Source organism: Dermatophagoides farinae, unplaced genomic scaffold, assembly GCF_024713945.1.
Source record: "Dermatophagoides farinae isolate YC_2012a unplaced genomic scaffold, ASM2471394v1 contig7, whole genome shotgun sequence".
Classification (NCBI taxonomy): domain Eukaryota; kingdom Metazoa; phylum Arthropoda; class Arachnida; order Sarcoptiformes; family Pyroglyphidae; genus Dermatophagoides; species Dermatophagoides farinae.
The window spans coordinates 156,969-176,839 of record NW_027461522.1 but is presented as its reverse complement, the minus strand read 5'-3'; the positions used below and the strand labels follow the sequence as shown (position 1 = coordinate 176,839).

At 36.5% G+C, this 19,871-nt stretch overlaps 4 protein-coding genes and 1 pseudogene across 4 annotated transcripts; 4 read left to right on the top strand and 1 right to left on the bottom strand.

The window, feature by feature from the left end:
• Positions 1-268: 268 nt before the first annotated feature.
• LOC142598112 (GTP-binding nuclear protein Ran-like) lies at positions 269-1,122 on the top strand. The gene has a single exon (XM_075735074.1). It carries the CDS (start codon positions 269-271, stop codon positions 959-961), a length of 693 nt encoding a protein of 230 aa, XP_075591189.1. The 3' UTR covers positions 962-1,122.
• Positions 1,123-3,632: 2,510 nt separating this feature from the next.
• LOC142598098 (uncharacterized) lies at positions 3,633-4,832 on the top strand. Its single transcript, XM_075735060.1, has one exon. The coding sequence runs from the start codon at positions 3,633-3,635 to the stop codon at positions 4,731-4,733; it is 1,101 nt and encodes a 366-aa protein (XP_075591175.1). The 3' UTR covers positions 4,734-4,832.
• An 8,022-nt stretch (positions 4,833-12,854) lies between these two features.
• LOC142598111 (uncharacterized) lies at positions 12,855-13,864 on the top strand. Its single transcript, XM_075735073.1, has one exon. It carries the CDS (start codon positions 12,911-12,913, stop codon positions 13,862-13,864), a length of 954 nt encoding a protein of 317 aa, XP_075591188.1. The 5' UTR covers positions 12,855-12,910.
• A 2,170-nt stretch (positions 13,865-16,034) lies between these two features.
• On the bottom strand, positions 16,035-16,499 carry LOC142598110 (ribonuclease H-like). The gene has a single exon (XM_075735072.1). It carries the CDS (start codon positions 16,497-16,499, stop codon positions 16,035-16,037), a length of 465 nt encoding a protein of 154 aa, XP_075591187.1.
• A 1,207-nt stretch (positions 16,500-17,706) lies between these two features.
• LOC142598109 (developmentally-regulated GTP-binding protein 2 pseudogene) lies at positions 17,707-19,013 on the top strand (annotated as a pseudogene).
• The last annotated feature ends 858 nt before the right edge of the window (positions 19,014-19,871 follow it).

Genomic DNA, 19,871 nt, shown 5'->3' with positions numbered 1-19,871 from the left:
ACAACCCAGAGAACCGCAGTTACACCTACGATTTCGCTTACTCAAATTACAACACGTTTTTAACGACCGGTTCTGACAATGCCATTAAAATTTGCACTAAAATTAAACCCGCCGAAAAAATCTTATAAAATATTTATTTAGTTTTCCAATATTATATATTTATTTAATGGAAATTAATTATAAAACAAAAATTTCAATTTATAAAACATTTCTAACAAATTAAGATTTAATTTTGCGTTATTGAAATTGTTAACTTTTTTGGCTAAACATGAATCAGAGTCCGGTAAACCAACTTCAACCCAACCAAGAGCAGAACACAAACAATCACCAATGTCCAGTATTTAAAATAATCGTTGTTGGAGACGGAGCTGTTGGTAAAACAACATTTGTTAAACGTCACTTGACAGGAGAGTTTGAAAAAAAATACGCAGCTACCGTGGGAGCTGAAGTATACCCCATGAAGTTTTTTACGAACTATGGTCCAATCGTTTTTGAAGTCTGGGACACTGCCGGACAAGAAAAGCTTGCAGGTCTTCGAGACGCCTATTATGTAGCTGCGCAAGGAGCGATCCTCATGTTTGATGTAACAAACCGTACATCGTACAAAAACTTACCCAGCTGGTACCGTGACGTGGTCCGTGTTTGTAATAAAATTCCAATTGTTTTGCTTGGAAATAAAGTTGATGTGTTCGAACGGGTCGTCAAGGCTAAAAGCGTGAACTTCCATCGCAGACACAGTTGTCAGTACTACGAAGTATCGGCAAAAACTAATTATAATTTTGAGCGTCCTTTCTTGTGGTTAGCCCGTAGACTAACAGGGCAGGTCGCGCTTGAATTCGTCGGTGAGTACGCTCACAAACCTGAATTTGTCATGAACCCCAGCTTAATCGCCAAAAATGAAGCTGAATTGGCCGCAGCTGCAAACGCTCAAATTGAAGACGACGGTGAGGACGAACTTTAAACGTTCAAATAAACGTGCTTTGATAAAGGAACTGTTGTTCCTTGTAGAATACATGTGACTAAATTTCATAAATTCTAAAAATAACTGCATATTTAAAGCTTATAATGGTCGGCGAGCGTCTTTAAGTCGGCGACTCGAATTTGTTCGCACTTTAATTTTGTAACTATCTTCATCATTATATGAATAGATTTTTGCGTACCATCTAAACAAATCGAAGTTTGGTGCTGTAGTTCTTGCCACAATTTTTTATTTGAAATTAAAGAATCGTATATCCGTCTGCAGATTCGCGGACTGGGCGAGTAATGCTTAAGCAGCAGTGAGTTGTGCTTTTTAATGTTGTTAATATTTGACAGCAGTAAGTTTACCTGGTCCCAGAACAAAATACATTTTTCCAAAGATTCAGTGAACTTTTGCAAACTGAGTATGCCATGAAGCATCAGTTCGCGCCGAGATATAAGCCGAGACTGCAAAAATACAGAGTCATCCGCAGACTCCTTGCTGCTGTTTAAACTTTCAATGATATTGGTTGACATGACTTTGTTGTCAAACAAGTCTGGATTTATGCTTGAAGTATTGCTGCCCATAACAGAATCAGGACTCGGTTCGACGTTTTGCTGGTTTAAAAATAAAGGATCTTCCGTTGTAAAGCTGACGCTTCTCTCAAACTTTGGTTCTGCGGGAGATGGATCCGTCAGTTTAGAAGAAACGGGAGTCGTTCCTGAGATGAGCCCTGGCTTAATGTGCAAATCAGGGTGAACGCTGAGCAATCTGCCTGTTTGATCAAAAAAAATCTCGAAAACCTCGTAAAAACTTTTAGGCTTGTCTACTTCAACTAAACTCGCGATTTCGTTTGAACGACCCGGCTTGGATGCAACGTGGTTAACAACTTTTTTTGCAAGCATTTTATCGCTGATATGCAAAATGTCAGAAAACTCATTAGTACGCTGGAACTCAGTCAAAAGTATTGACGTGGAGTTTAAAAGAATCTTGTATTGATGATGCATTTGATCGACAGCTTCAACCACATCGTTGGTTAGCAGTTGTAGCTGATCGAACAAATCGAGCGAAGCTTCAATGTCGTTTTCATCCAAAAAAAGAGCTACATCGTCAAGTATTTCAATGATAGAATCACATGTGTAACATATGATTTGAAACACTTTGTGAGTGGCTAAGCCTAAATCTTTAATCGTAATTAATAGTCTTTCTAACCTGGAAGCCAAAAAGTCGTCGTACTGTAAAATAAAATATGCTTGATTAAACACGTAGAACAAAGTTTCCAAAGACTGAAGCAACATTGAAGTGTCTAAAACATGATAACTTTTATTAATAGTCGCAGAAGTAGTGGCAGGAGCTTGTTGATACACTTTGCTAGAATTAAAACTTTCTGTTATAGTGACTGATTCGGTAGATGCATTATTTTCAGGTTTATCTGAAATGTCACTAGTAATTGAACTTTTGGAAGTCCTGGTCATCGGTGAAGATAACTCTGGAAGAGAATCAGTCAGCTCTATTTTAGCTGACACGTTCATAAAAAATGGGCCAGCCGTTATCGTTATAGGATGTTTTTCTATTGGTTTGTATTCAGGAATTGGAAAAGGAAATTTCTTTCTAGCCCATTCAGTCTTTAACAGTTCAGACAGACTCAGTCTTTTATCAATGTCAGGAGTTAACAATCCTTTAAGAATTTGAATGCACTCTTTGCTGAGCTGAGTTTCGATTTCTTTTTCAATATGAAAAGTACCGCTTAAAATGTCTTGCTCGAAATTGTACGTGCAGTCAAACGGGTATTTACTGCATAAAAGAGCATATAACAAACAACCCAGAGACCATAGATCAGTAGACTTACCATAACCCAAGTTCTGTCTTCCTGCCATAATTACTTCCGGACTCCAGTATTGCGGAGTTCCTACACAGCTTTTAGCTAGTTTTTTTTTGTTCATCTCCTTACTTAAACCAAAGTCCGATAATTTCACATAAAAATAGTTGTCCTCGCATTCTTGTTCGACAAGTACATTTTCTAATTTCAAGTCACGGTGGATAATGTTGTTTTGATGTAAAAAATTAAGAGTATTCGCAATTTGAATAATAATAAATCGTGCTTGATCTTCTTTTAAGGGTTCATTCTGAATTTTAAAAAACAATTCACCATTAGGAACCAAATCAAGCAACAACAGAAGATAGTTATCTAAATCAACAACACCGTGTAGATTGACGATACCTGAATGAGATATTGAGCTCAATATTTTAACTTCCCTCTTGATTTTCTCTTTAACAATAACCCATTCGGAATTGAATTTCAATTTATTGATATCGTAGACCTTGGCTGCGAGATCTTCAACAAAACTCTGGTCGTTTAGATAAGTAATTCTACGAACGTGATATACTATACCCCACGCTCCTATACCGATTAGAGATAAAAATTCAATATATTGGCCTAAAATCAAATGTACAGTTATAAGCGAAGAATTTTTTAGCTGTACGTTTTTTGCTTTTCAAATTATAGAATTTCAAGCGCGAAAACAAAAGCCGCTAAAAAACTATTCTCGACGCATTATAATAATTATTAACTTACTCTCACTGATCCTTAATATTGTATTTTTTCCATTGGCATTAAGGTCCATATCAAAAAATTTACATTCTTATTTTGATAAATGAGCTTGTATTTTTGACAATGAGTACTACTCAAAAGATAACTGAAATAGAAAATGAAATTGCTAGAACACAGAAAAACAAAGCTACTAATTTTCACATCGGGCTTTTAAAAGCTAAGTTAGCGCGGTTGCGACAGCAACTGCTTGATGGAGTTTCTAAGTCGAGCGGAGGCACTGGAGAAGGTTTTGATGTAACTAAAGTAGGTGATGCTAGAGTAGGATTTGTGGGTTTTCCTAGTGTAGGTAAAAGTACATTATTAACGAAATTAACCGGTCAATTTAGCGTTGCTGCAGATTACGAGTTTACTACCTTGACTTGTGTTCCTGGAATCCTTCGTTATCAAGGAGCAAAAATTCAAATGCTTGATTTGCCAGGTATTATTGAAGGAGCTAAAGACGGTAAAGGACGAGGTAAGCAAGTAATCGCTGTTGTGCGTACTTGCAACCTTGTATTAATCGTGCTCGACGCAACGAATCCTTTAACCCACAAACGTTTAATCGAAAAAGAACTTGAAGGCTTCGGACTTCGTTTAAACAAGCAACCCGCAAACATTTCTATTAGTCAAAAAGACAAAGGTGGAATAATTGTCATTAATTCCGTTCCTTTGACTCATCTCGACCACGAAACAATTGTCTCGATTTGTCACGAATACCGTGTTATCAATTGTAGCATAAACTTCAAAACAGATGCCACTGCTGACGAGTTCATCGATGCTTTAGAAGGCAACCGTATTTACGTTCCTTGTATATACGTCTTGAACAAAATTGATCAAATAACAATGGAAGAACTTGATTTATTATCGCAATGTCAACACACTTGTTTAATTAGTGCAAAAGACAATTGGAATCTTGACGAGTTAGTAAAAATGATTTGGGAGTACCTCAATTTAATTAGAATATATACCAAACCGCATGGCCAAGCCCCTGATTACTCAGATCCCGTTGTATTAAAGAGAAATAAAGCAACGGTAGCTGACTTCTGTGTACGTATTCACAAACAAATTTTAGATCAGCTTAAATACGCTTTAGTCTGGGGAACTTCGGTTAAGTTTAACCCGCAAAAAGTCGGAAAAGATCATGTTTTGAATGATGAAGATATTGTTCAGCTGGTTAAAAAATAAATCACACGTATATATTATTTATACATTTTATGTAAAAGAGGCACTGAAAAATTTGGAAAGTCTCCTCAAACAAGGTTTTCCGTCATTATTTAAATTAGGTTTTTCATTACTGCGACATTCGAATTAATTTTGCAATTGTATTTGTTTATATCGAAAAAATTATAACAGTTTAATTTTTAGTAACTTGTGTGAACTATTTGCAGATCTACTGGAGTTTTGGATTCGAGTTTTTGCCTTAGTTTCATTGAAAGCGGTCAATGTGTCTGTTACACGTGAACACAACGTGTCTATTTTATTTATTAGCATTTGAACTTGAGCAGTATTGAATGACAATGGCATGACGGAGTTTATTTTAAACATTATTTGTGGTAGAATCAATCAAACCGTTGATCAGACCACTTGAGAAAACGTGTAGAATAAGTTTTCAGCATCGTCGTTGGAGATAAAGAGTTTCGCTGCGACGTCTGAAATGGACAAGGGTGTCTGACTCATTAGGTGAGCTTGCGAGACGCGGAACAAACAGTTGATTTGAATTTTCTGCGTGCATACTGGCAAGAAACCCGAAAACCCGATCTCATGTAACGCAGCCTCATTTTTTTTAATGTAGTTGTTGTATATTTCAATGTCAGCACTGTCTACAACAGTCAACAACTCCAGCATGAGCCAGCACTCAGTTGACAATTTCATATTAGCATCAAGAACGGATTTGACAAGCTGCGAATTTAGTACTTCTGTACCGTTGAAGTTATTTGAGCACAGCAAACATGACTTGCATAAGTCAGTTATTAGCTCGATTTTCTGGTTATCAGGCACAAATTCTAAATTACGCGAAGCGGACAAAATGTGCGAAAATGTTTTCTGATGATCCGGTATGAATCGGGCTAGCTTGTACATGCTGTAGTGAAACAAGTACAATGCGTAGTCATTTAAATTGTACTGAGACTGGCGAACAACCTCTAGGTCAAAAAATATTTCTTCAGCGGTCGCACGATCTGGTACGGGCAAATTAAGCAAGTGCAAACAAATACTCGAGTACAGCATGATGACATAATTAACGTCTTTTTTTACTTGAGGACAAAATACTTTTAGAGTAGCTAAAGCGAGCTGCGGGTCGATTTGGTGAGTTACTTTGCAAACAAATTCAATCAGCATCCCAAGTTCGAATCTGTTTTCATTTTTTCCAAAAGCTACAATTAAATAGGCACATTTGAGCTTTTGATCGTTCAAATTACTTATTTTTTCTACGGCACTAGTGAAGAATTCTTGATGTAGAAGATGTTCTTGATAATGCTTCAGGTCGAGTTTTTCAACTAGCTCTTTTTCAGTCGGAAATCTTCCTATCACTCTTTCCGCGTCGTCAATGTCTAAAAAAAGATCTCTTCTCTGTTAACATACGGTTTAGCTTGCTGTACCATTTATCACACAGCTCTGGAGTGAAACCCCCGCGTTTCATATTTCAATTTATAACAAAAAATTGATAATTGTAATATTTTTTTATTAGTGATATTTGCAAACAAAAAATGATTGCTTTACGTACGAATGATGCATGGAGCTATTTTCTTGATTTAACAGGTCCATCCAATCTAGCGATAGTTCAATAGTTCGTCAATCTAAAATAGCGAAGAGATAAGAAAAATGATTTATTATAAAGTAGGAAAACTAGCAAACAATATAGAAGAGATGAAGATATATTTAAACCGGAAACTAAAACGGAACAGATATCCAAGATAAAAGACTGTGTATGCAGGTTGCTTAACGAAAGCATCGCAGTTGATTTAGTCGTTACTAATTTAAGATAGCTAGAATAATTGGTAGTTTTAAGGCCGGTGGACAGAAGTAAAACTGTATGGTCTGGGACGCTTCTGTTCATGCTCTGTTTTTGGCATCATTTAAGACTGCGAGAGCTTCGTTAATCTTTTCACGTAAAGCGATGTCGTGGGTTATTAATTTTTTAAGTTGTATATCATTTAACTCTAGCAGCATACCAGTAAGTTTGGCAGCCAAGTCTGGTTGATAATTGAAAACCAAAGGAAACAGTTGTTCCCCAAACCACTTTTTGTTGTCTTTGTCAGATCTTACTTTTTGTAACACGTTTTTTGTCGATTCATAGTTGTTTTTACCGGTGGCAGAATGGGAGTCGGCGTTCCAGTTGTCTGAGTACATGGGCGAGTGTCTATTCTTTTGATGGTTATAGTGCGACTCGTGCATCGATAGATCGTTGTTTTTCTTGATTGTGTACTCTTCGGTGAGTCTAGCGGTTCGGGAACTTTTGTTTTCAGCAAGCCCAACGTAAAGTGGCTTGGAACCTATTTTGGTGAAGTGCATTGTCCCGATGGCTTCTGTAGCTTCTGCACTATTTGCGAAACAAACAAATCCGAAACCTTTAGACTCACCGTTCTGGCTTCTCATAACGATAGATGAAGTTATAGTGCCAAATGGTTCGAAAAGTTTTTTCAAACCTTCGTTATCCATGTCGAGAGGAATGTTTTTTACATACAGATTGATGCCTTCCTTCTTGGGATTAGTTGTTGGAGAAGCGGAAGCGCGGGTAAATTTGAAACGCTCCATTTTGCTCAAAGCTCTGCAAATAAATAATTTGTATCTGGGTTTCTTGGTTTCGGAAGCTTCTTTGGTTGACTCGAGTGGTGATGTGTTAACAGGTTCGTTGGAATGTTCCATGTCGACTTGCTTGTTCCTGGTGATAGTTTGATCTTCGTCTGTAGCGTCATCGATGGATGATGATGCAAGGTTGTTTTCGGCAAGTTTTTCGGAATAAATGGTTTCTTTTTTTTCAGAAGCAGAGCTAGAGCTTGTTTCTTTAGAATCAGAAACTTTTGCTTCCGTGGAAGAAACATTGTCATTCGAGATTTCATCAGTAGAAGCCGATTCAACTTGTAGAACATCTTGTGCAGAAGTTGTGGACTCTGTTTTGTCGTCCTCGACTTCCTTGCTAATCAATTCGTCACAGAATTTTCCATGGAGCTCATCAATGGATTTCTTCGCGGCTTCGTGAGATTCGAAATTTATGCAGGCAAAAGGTCGAGAGAGGTGGTCAACTGAGTGGTACAAGCTAGTGATAGTTCCCATTTTTTCAAAGACTGAACGTAATTCTTTCTCAGTCCAGCTGGGGTTAAAATCTTTGACGTAAATGTTGGTAAAGTTTTTCGCCTTGCCATCACCCTTCTTTTCGCGATTCAAAAACAGCATGACCTCAATGCACTTGTTCCCAAGCTTGTAACCGTTCATTTCCTTGATCGCTTCGGCAGCTGCCTCGGCATTTGCGTAATGAACAAACCCATAACCTAGACTTTTTCCGTTTACGTCAGTAGCTATTTTACACGACAAAATCGTTCCAAATTTGTAAAATGCGTTGTGTAAATCTTTGGTTTCAATCGATTTTTCGATGTTACGGATGTATAAGTTGGAATCATTCTTCATACGGATTGACGGGTCGCGTTGGGACCACATAATTCTGCATGGAGTGCCTTCAATCAAAGAATAATTTAGTTCCTTAATTGCTTTTTCCGCATCAGATAAAGAATGATAATTAACGTATCCGTATCCCAAACTGTTTCGAGTTTGCACATCTCTGCATATTTTAATAGAAGCAACAGGTCCAACAGTGTTAAAAATCGTGTATAAAGTTGTTTCGTTAACAGAGGGTGAAAGGTCACCTACAAACAGCGAGGTTGAAGCTACATTTTGTAAATTAAATCCACTACTCGACATCTTTTTTGACTATATAAATTAGGAAACGAAAAAATTAGGAGACAAACTAGTTAATATCCAGAATATTTTGTTTTTATTTTATTTTTTATTATTAGATAAATTTTAGTATTTTTTAATCTCGGCATCTTCATTGGAACAATTCTAGTAGCTATTCATCCAGTTACGCGTGTCTAAGTCGACACTCCGCATGTTAGACTCTAAATTCACATAACTCTTTAAAATTTCCATCTTTTTCCACAATCTAAACACGTAACGTACGACGTCATAGGCTCGTCACTGCTTCTTGTTTGTAATTGGTAATATGTAGTGTTGTGGCTTTTGCATTTCCCGCACATAAATTGTCCTTTCAATTGTTTCCTGTTGCGTAACTCCCAATCTGACTGCGAAGCTTGCATTGCTTGGTTAGCTTGATGCTTTCGCTCAGCTTTTTTTTCATCACTTGCCATGTCTAAAGAAGTCATCTCGACCAAGGCTGACGGCAAAATCAAGTTTTGGTAAACACGTTCGTTGAAAATTGGGTTGCTTTTATCCCCTAAATTGAAAGTAATGGAGCGGATCTGTCCGTTGTAATTATCCAGGCTGTTGCCTTCTACAACATATTTTTGCCAACACACGGTTTCGATTTCCGTTACTATGTTTTCGAGCTGCTTTTTGCAAATTAAGTTGACAAATTCGCCGCTGCATCCACTGACAAACTTTTTATAAATAAATTTTCGTAAATTATTGCGTTTCACGTCTTCGCATAGCTCGCCCAAAAAAATAGATTTTTCAATGTCGACACATCCCTTGTGTGTACACTTCACAGCTTCAGTCTGTATCTCCTCACGCTCATCGCTCAAGAGATTCTCGTCCGATGATTTACGATCAATCTGAGAATCTATGTTATCGTCGTTTTTTTCAATGCCAACTGTCTTTTCATTTTTATTTTCTTTTGAACAAGTTTCTTGTTCTTGATCTTCAGCTTTTTTTTCTATATTTTCTTTCTTCCTCTCGTTTTCATCCATATAACAACTTGATAATATTTTCTGTGCCAGCACGGAAACCTTTACATCGTGATATTTAGCTAAGTTTTTGAGAAGCTGTTTATAACTTGAGTTTTTTTCGATTTGTGTTCTAACTAAGCCTTGATTTAAGTCACTTAAATCATTAAGTATAGTAATTAACTTTAATTCATTTTTTTCCCCCTTTTAATATTTTAAACAAGAAAATACTTACTTTTCGATTTTTGAACAACGAATTTAATGATTCGAACAAACAAATTGCACTCTTGTCCATGGCGTGTATCCATACTGTTTGAACTCGACTATAATCTTATACACTATAAAAGGAAAATAATACTAAGAAAATGCACTTTTTATTAGTCACAAAAGTTTGTTTTTTTCTTTTAAAATAAAAAAAAAGTGTTGTGCACTTAACGAAACATGCTGCCAAGGACACAAAAAATAATTAATAAATGAAAATTAAAAATAACTTTTCTGGTAAATTTGAAAGTAATCAAAATTGATAAAAGTGCTTAAAATAGCTGAATACAGCGTAGATCACCATAAATGAGCACTCAAACAGTCATTCCTAGTAGAATGTAAGTAGGTTTATTTTACATATCCGCAGGATGTTGCAAACATATCGAACTAAACTCAAATCGGCAACCCAGGGGCACTCGTTGTTAAAAACAAAAGCTGATGCTTTGACAATGAAAAACAGAACATTAAAAGCCGAAGCTGCAGATCTAAAAAACTCGTTGGAAACAGAAATAAACAAAGCGTATTATAAGTTAGCAAAAGTAAACTACTCGACTGAATTTTCAAACAATTGGTCTCAAGCCATCATCCAGTCTGTTAAAAATGCTTCTACAACGCTGGTTCGTAACGTGGAAAACGTTGCTGGAGTTAAGATAAATAACTATGAGCTTTTGATTGAAAAAAACGAACTTTTGGATAACAGAGGGCTAATAAGAGGGCAAAACACGTTGATCGAGCTCAAAGAACAGTTTACTAGAGTCTTGACTTTACTAGTGAAGCACAGTTCACTCGTGCGGTCTCTTGAATCGATTAGTCGGGAATTGAAACAAACTAATAGAAGAGTGAATGCGTTAGACACAGTAATGATTCCAAATCTGCAAATGAACATAAACTATATAACAAAAGAACTAGACGAACTCGAGCGAGAAGAGTTTTACAGACTGAAAAAAATCCAACAAAAAAAACAAAGTGACAAATTTGAACTTTAATGAAAGCCGCTGGCCAATTTCCGTTTTAAGTGATAGTGAGATTCGGTATTCTATCTTAAAAAGTAAGTTCTAATGACTAAAAAAAAACCTATCACCACTAAAGCTGCCAGTATCGACGTTCTTTTAGTATTTAAGCGCTCTATGGTGTGCATCAGCTGATCAGCTCGTTTGGTCGACAACTTGAAGTAATTCACTGTGTTGTAGATTTTTCTCGAAAGTTCATTTTGTCTTTTGAACGAATTCAAAATTTGCATAGCTTGAGTTGCTGACTCGTCTGTCATGTTGATGCACACGTGCAGGGCATCTAGTTTTTTGATTTCTTCCAGCTCCGAATTATGCGGGTTAAATTTTGTTCTGTAAGTGGTGTTGCCACAACGATTGATTTGCGCGTGTTTAAGATCCATTATTTGGTTTTCTAAGTTTTTTCTAAGTAGTTTTACCTTATTGATTGTGTTTGAATTGTACGGAATCTTCAAGACTATGGATATTAAACTTTTCTGCAACTGGGTTGCCTGAGCAATCAATTGATCAAGCACGTCTGAGTCTAAAATCTGAGTACTGTTCAAGTAACTGACAACTTTGTTTTCTAACTCATCTATCTTTTGTCTAAAATCATCGAGCTGAGACTTGCCATCATTCATCTTAACTTTATTATTTATTTTGATTCTATTATTATTTCAAATAAAATAAAATCAATTATTCGCTCTCTGGTCTGTCATTATACATGTTGGTAAACAAAGTTCTTTTAGTCAGTAAACTATATTGTTTTCAGTCTTTTTTTCTATGGTGTTGTTCTTTATTATAGCTTTACTGAAATGAAAAATCCAGTCGTTTTTTTCTTTTTCGTCATTCGCTATAAACATGATTTTTCTGTCGTCTGTGTATAATTCAAACCCAAATTTATGCATATATTCTGGTGTGCAAGAAATTTTGACAAATGAATCTATGGGTAAAATTTCGCTTTTGGAAGAATCTTTCTCGTTAGTTTTGAACACTAGCAAGTGACTGGAAGTCAAAACTACCCAGCGCTTACGCCATTCTAGCATGTATCGACTTCGTTTCAGCAACCAGCCATTAATCAAAACCTGATCCAGGTTATACAGTTTGTCTTCTGAATCAAGCGTAGAATCTGGTACGGAACTGTGATTCATAAAAGAAAATTATTACTAGTTGATTAATTATTTCAGTCTGATTTTTAGATAATTAATCAAAAAATTTTATTAATGTTTTGGGTAGCAGCTATAGCCTTGTTAATTGTGAAATGCGGTCCTTCAAATAAGGAAATCGGAAAAAGATCAGAAGTGTTAAGTAAGCTAGATTGCAACAAATTCCATGTTAGTGACTGGAACTAATACCGATGACAAAAATCGAATGCAGCAAGCTCGTCGTGTTATTAATAAATTTATTCCTAATAGTAAGTTAAAATAATACTATATTAAAATATTAAAATTTTAGAACCGGCAAGTGACGTAAGTGTCGCATTAGTTACAATTTACTTAGGAAAACTCGATAATCAAAAATAACCTTAAAGATTCACATTTGTTCGAGATCATAAACAAGGTAAGTGCATAATTGAACTAACGACTTACTAGTACGTGGTAATTTACCGGCCAGAATATAAAAACGAAAAGGAATTGAACATAAGCTTCAATAATACCCCAGAACTGCCTAGCAGCAAGCCAAAGACTGCACAGCGTCAAGTTTTCACAGAAAATATTAATACAAAAAAAAACGTAATTAAAGAAGCAGCCAGACAGATGAGTATTTTCACGAAGAAATATGATCCAAAGAATGCGAAAAATAAAAAAATAATAAAAAATAATTATATAATTTCAGGTCCAATAAATAATTTTGGTTCCGTTTCTTAGTTTTTTTTGCTCTAAATCTATAAAAAATTTTAATTTATTAATAATTATTTAATTATCAATATTCAATGAGTCAAGAACACGAGCAAAACAATAAGAGTGAAGTACAAAATACTCAATACAACGAAAGTTATGTAGAGACAAACAATGGCAACGAAGAAAACGATGACATTGTTTACATTAAATCTTTTGACGAATTGTCTTTAAAAAAAGATTTATTAAAAGGTATTTACAACTACGGTTTTGAAAAGCCTTCGGCAATTCAGCAATGTGGTATTCAGCCCGTTATTGAAGGTCACGACGTCATAGGACAGGCCCAATCTGGTACTGGTAAAACCGCAACTTTCGTTATTGCCATGCTCCAAGTTATTGACGAGACTTTAGACAAACTTCAAGGATTAATTCTAGCGCCTACAAGAGAATTAGCTGCTCAAATTCAACGTGTGACTGACGGTATCGGTACCTTCTTAAACATCAGCTGCATCACCTGTATTGGTGGTACACACACTTCTTACGACATTGAAGCGTTAAGAAAAGGTGTGCACATCGTGGTAGCTACTCCAGGACGTATCAGCGAATTAATGAGACTTAAGAAGTTCCCATACCAGGACTTATCGGTCGTCGTTATTGACGAAGCTGATGAAATGCTTTCAAGAGGTTTCATCGACCAAGTAACCGACATATTATCTTATATCGACCAAAACAAATCCGGCAACATTGTTTTAGCCATGTTCAGCGCCACCATGCCTAAAGAAATTCTTGCTTTGGCAGAAACTGTACTTGAAAATCCCAAGCGTATTTTAGTTAGAAGCAGTCAATTGACTTTAGAAGGTATCAAACAGTTCTACGTTAACACTGAAAACGACGAACATAAATACTCGGTCTTGACCGAGCTCTACGAAACCATTGAAATTCAGGCCTGTATCATCTATGCCAACTCTAGAAAGAGAGTAGAGGACTTAGCTATGAAAATGACCGAAGACAACCACACCGTCTCCTTCATTCATGGTGATATGCCCCAAAAGGAAAGAGAAGCTATCATGGAGCAATTCAGACTCGGTTCAACTCGTGTTCTCATCACCACTGACTTACTCGCCAGAGGTATTGACGTTCAAACTGTTTCACTTGTTATCAATTACGACCTACCCTCCAATTATGAAAATTACCTTCACAGAATCGGACGTTCCGGAAGATTCGGTAAGAAGGGAGTTGCCATTAACTTTGCCAGCCGTAACGATATGAACATTATTCGCGGACTCGAGCAATTTTATCAAACTCAAATTCAACTACTCATAAATCCAGAAAATTAAATAAGGGTAAACTTTATAATTTTCGCACACTGGTTGAACTTTTTTGGTTGATGCAGTTTTTATAATTTGTAATATACGATGTAACTATACCAAAAAAAGAAATCTTAAATAAACATTTTTTTCTGAATTTGAATAAAGCTCAAAGATTTATAATGACAACAAAATTTTTATTATTTCTTTTACGTGACTGAAACTCGTAGCTCAAAATGCGCCCGCCGTGATCGATTAATAGCTAGCTTGTTTTTCGCAGATGTAGCAGTAAAACGGTTTTTTTTGCTGAATATTGTCTATTTTGATTTTTCTCGCGATCTGCTTGCAGATCACTGTCCATTGCAAATCTTCACGCTGAAACAGCTGCAAGCGCGTCGACGGGTTACTGTAGCTGAAACAAATATACACACCGCGGTTTCTCAACACGCGGTATATATTATTCAACATGTTTTTAATGTCGGATAGCGCGTTGTCGCTAGAAATAACGCAATCAAAAGTCCCCTTGTCTAAAACGACGTCGTAAATGTCGTTTTCGAAATCAGACATGTCGCGCACGTCAGCCACTTTGTAGTCACCATTGGGGTTAAGTTTCGATTTTATGTTGATGACGACGTCGCTGAAATCGATGTTGGTGATTCTACTGTAGCCCTCGTTGGCGAGTTCAATTTCTAAATAACTCATTCCACAGCCTACGTGTAGAATTTGAACGTTTTTGTTCGCCAAATACTCTTTCACATAGGGCTTCAAAGACGTCCATATCCCGTACCACTCAAACACATACGGGTCGTTTTCATATCGCTGATTCCAGATTGTTTTCAACGAATACTAATAAAATACTGCACAGCAACTCGTTCACTTACATCATGCATTTATTCAATTACGATTACTTGACAAAGCGGTGTTATGTGCTTTAATATATTTAAATATTTTATACTTTTTAGAATTATTTTCTATTTCGCCGGCTTTTCGGCTGAGAAAAATTTCGCGCAACCTAACTGCCTAATACTCAGAGCGCGCTTTCATCTAAAATGACATACTCAGATTTTTCTCTTGAAATGTTAGATTTGCCTTTCCGAGGTTGAACTAATGTTCGGATCCCTCGGCAGGCTTGTTTGTACTGCTGATCTTTTTGTATTTTAGTCAAAACCACTTCAGGCTCAGCTTGTTTACTGAACGACGAAGCGTCATTCCTAGCCTTGTTTTCGTACTTACTGATAAATTCAATCGTACGATTGAAACTTTCATCAGTTATTTTTTTGTCAGTTACGATACGAACGGCTTTTTGCTTGTCAGTAGGCAGCTCGTTGATAAATTGGTTTAAGTCCTCCATGTCATAATCATTGTTTTTCAATTCAAATGACGCAAACGAGTTTTTGTCGCCGTTGCGTGACAAACACCGGTAAGAAGAGCTGTCGTTAAAATTGTTTAAAAGGCTCTTCTCGTTATTACTGCAAGGGCAATCTTTATTTGCGTTAATCTCGTTGAGCTTACGCAGATTTTCTACTGTCAGCCCTGAAATACTAGTTTGTCTAAATTCAAAACAGCCAGTTTCTGCGTTGGAGCGAGACGCTGCGCCATCGAGTTTTTTATTAACTGTCTTACAGTTTGTGTCGCTGACCTTAGAATCACTTTCAATTTCTAGGTCAACTTCTTCAAAGTTGTCGAACGAATTACTACTTTTTTTGGGCTCATCGAACCTAAGCCTCGATTTTTTCCAAATTAAATCAACCAAGTCGGTGCCAAGTTCTTTTTCGTAGTTCACCGTTGACATGATAATGTCGCTAACTTCACTACCAGAACAGTCGAGTTCGTCATACTCATCGTTCATTAGCAGGTTTGTTACGTAACGCTCTTCTTCAGACAACTCACTACAAGGCACTTCAAGCTCACTTGTAAATAACTTGTCTTTCAATTTAGCGTCTAAATTGTTTGCTTGCACAGTAATTAGTTTATATTGCTGGGGCAATCGACTCTCGTCGACAAAATGTTGAGAGTAATCATAATCATCGTCAGGAAACTCTTGAGGAGAATCCAAATACGTTTTTTCAATATCTGACATTTTAGATATTAAAAATTCGTAAAAATTACTCGAAAATGACTTTTTTTTTCTTCTAAAAAATAATTTTTTTGAATTAGTTTGATTTTTTGCTTAATTTCAGAACGCAACTGCCACGTTCGCTCACTCTTCTTCTTCTTTTAAGTATTCTCTACTCAATTTATCAGCTATCACATTACCTTCAATTCCTTTGTGACCTTTTACATGTAACAACAAAACGTTTGGCAACAGAATAAGCAGTTCAACTATTTGATTTAGTAAATCTTGATTGGCTTGATAATTTCCAGTGCAATGGAGCCCCATTCGTTTTTTGCGATAGAAGTCGATTCCATTGATACTATACTCGCTATCAGTATAAATCTTAGCATGCACATCTTCGCCGTACTTGCTCTTGATATAGTCTAGTGCGCGTAAAATTGCAGTCAGTTCAGCACTGTTATTAGTTCCTCCGTCCAACTTTCCGTAAAAGTCAGGTATGTCAGGAATTTCAAAATGTATACCGTACCCAGACTTTGAATTCAACTGACCATTGTTTTTACAGCTCCCGTCTGTGTAAATCACCAACGTGCTGTCTTTATTATGTACCATCGTAATATTGAGCTAAAATAACTTTAGATAAGTGACTTTTCTGAGTAAAACCTGAAAGAAAAAAATTTATACCAAATGCACATTTGACATGAAAATATTATAGGTCAAAAAAAAATATTTATTATTATTTAACTTTTGGTTAATACATTTTAAGAAACACATTTGGTTTCTCTGCTTTGCCTCATGATGGCCGGTGTAGTTGAACAGCAAGATCCTGTAGAGACCAACAATGAGGAATCCAGTGTCAGCATCAAAACAATAGGGGTAGATATTCCAATCGAATATTTAGACAACAAAGCGATATACATTTCTTTGGAGAGAGTTACTAAAATAATCAACATTCCTGCCGACTGCAGACAGTTGCACATACATGCCTGTTTGTTAGATTCCATGAACGGCTTGGAAAACAACAATTTGTATGAACTAGATTTATATCAGAACAAAATTACTGAAATAAAAAATATCGCCCATATGACGAATCTAGTCAAGCTTGATCTCTCCTTCAACAAAATTCCTACACTCGTCGGACTGCCCAAACTTGAAAACCTTAAAATTTTTCACATAAGCAATAATAAACTCAAGTCTCTTCAAGGTTTGATAAATTTTTCAAATCTCACGATTTTTGACGCTGGGTGCAACGAAATAGATGACGTGTCTGACCTAGCTGAATTAGAACATCTCGAAGAGCTGTGGCTTGGCTGCAATGTTTTGCGAGCAATGACTCTGCCAAGAACATTTAAATATGCAACATCCATATCGCTGGAATCGAACAAAATTAGAGAATGGAATCGCGAAGACCTCCTGAAATTCAAAAACGTGAAAAACTTGTTACTTTCTAAAAACAAGCTAAAAGAAGTTCCAGAATATATAGACGAACTGACGTCTTTAGAAATACTAGACATATCTTATAATAAAATCACCAGTTTAGAAAATTTGAAAAAATGCAAGAAATTAATTGAAATTTGGGCGAACAACACCACTATTGAAGATCTAGAAGCATTAGCCGGGCTCAAAGAATTGGAAAATTTAAGAGTGGTAAGTACCGAAATTGATCAAAATTTATTAGCTCTATTTGGAATTTACGCCTCTGCAGAAAAAACTGCGAGAAAATTACGCCAAAATCATTCATGACTATCTGCCCCGTAAGTTTTTACATACGATATTTTTTAGAAATCACTTCTTTGGATGGAGAGTAAGTTTTTATTTGACCCGTAATTTCACCGTTCTGTAAAAGATAAAAACGACGAAAACCACAAATAATTATTAAATATTTTAAAAATAATTTTACTGGTTAGAAAACCGCAAAAAAAGACCTTTTGGACTGATACTGCTTATTAAAGAATTACAAAATGTGTGTTGAGTAATCATGGGTATTTTAGAAGTGAGTACAATCAATTTGCTTATATATAATTTTAGAGAATTAAAGAAATTGAGTTTGAAATTTCACGTACTCAGAAAAACAAAGCGACTGAATATCACTTAGGTCGACTAAAGGCTCAGTTAGCCAAACTTAGAACTGAGCTGATGAGTGGTGCGTCGACAAGCAAAGAAAAAGGAGAAGGATTTGATGTACAGAAACATGGAGACGCTCGAATCGCGTTAATCGGTTATCCATCAGTAGGCAAATCAACCCTACAGCATTGTCTGACGGGCGTGAGAACTGCCATAGCGTCATATGAGTTTACAACGCTGACATGTGTGCCAGGTATAATAAAATATAGGGACACAACGCTTCAGTTATTAGATTTGCCAGGTATAGTAGAAGGTGCAGCGAATGGAAGAGGCCGTGGGCGTCAAGTTATTGCTGTGGCACGCAGTGCCGACATAATATTAATGGTTTTAGACGCCACAAAAGACGCTGAACAGCGACAGCGTTTGGAGTACGAGCTTGAAACTGTGGGCATCCGACTAAACAAATCAATGCCCAACATCACAATAACACGAAAGGCGCACGGTGGAATTCTGTTCAACTCAACAGTACCTTTGACGCGCATGAATCAAAAATTATGTCAAACAATACTAAATACGTATAAGATATTCAACGCTGATGTAATATTCAGAGAAGACTGCGGTCCTGAAAGTCTTATCGACGTTATTGAGGGAAACAGAAAATACATAAAATGTCTATACGTCTATAACAAAATAGATATGCTAAGTATCGATCAAATTGACGCTTTGGCAAGGTCACCAGATTCTGTTTGCATTAGCTCAGAAAGAAAATGGAATCTAGACCAGTTGTTACATGTACTATGGGGTTACTTAAACATCGTTCGAGTGTATACAAAACGAGCATTGTCTGAACCAAACTTTGAAGAACCAATCATATTAACATTTCAGCGAGGAGGTGCCTCAATTAAAAATCTCTTGCCTTACATTCACAAAGACCTGCTGAAGAGTGCTAAAAGCGCTATGGTGTGGGGAACCTCAGTTAAGTTTTACCCGCAACAAGTAACGCTAGACCACGTCTTAGAAGACGAAGACGTCGTCCAAATAATAAAGAAGAAGACTGAGTAAGCAGCTTACAGACCAAAACGGCCTTCGCACGCAGTTTCGAGCGAATTTTCGTCCGAAATGACCACATAGTTATGCAGGTTTGTCGGTCTGCAGAGAACCATCTGGTACGCGTCTTTGTTCAGCCCGTAGTAATGCTCAATAACGTTTTCGATTTTATAATTCCGATTTTTGTAAAATTTTATTGCTCGACCATTTGTCTGATCAACAAATAAATCAACGTACGTTGCTCCCAAAGCAAACGCAGCTTCTTCAAAGTAGCGCATTAAATTGTGCGCTACACCCGTACTTCTATACGGGTAAGTAACAGTCAAAACACTAATGTGAGCTTTGGGCATTTCTCGGCAAGTCCACATGACTGTTCCAAGCAAATATCCAACAATTTCTCCATATTCGTCGATAGCTACGCGAGATCCTAGATAATTTTCGATAGCGTAACTTAGATAAAACGATGTATCAAACACAAATGTATGATCATCCAGGTTTACTTCGTACAGTTTTGAAATGTCATCAACTCCAAAAGGCTTATATCTTATTTTGTTCACATCGACTTTGCACTTGCTTACATCAGCCAAAACTTTTTGTGAAAAAAAATCAATCGACGCTAATTCTTCAAAGCCACTCAACTCTGTTTTTGGCATCAGTGGCTGAATTAACCGTTTAAAAGAGCGCTTAAAAAAATAAATAAATAATAATCGTAGTAACAAATCCTAAAGGCAGATGCGAGTCTACTTAAATAGCTAATCACGACATGAACGATGATGAAAAAAATTATCAATCGTCGGGTAATGATACTTTTGTAAATTATTATGCAGAGCCGGAAACAACCAGTGACTGTTCGTCCAAACCGCTTAAAATCTA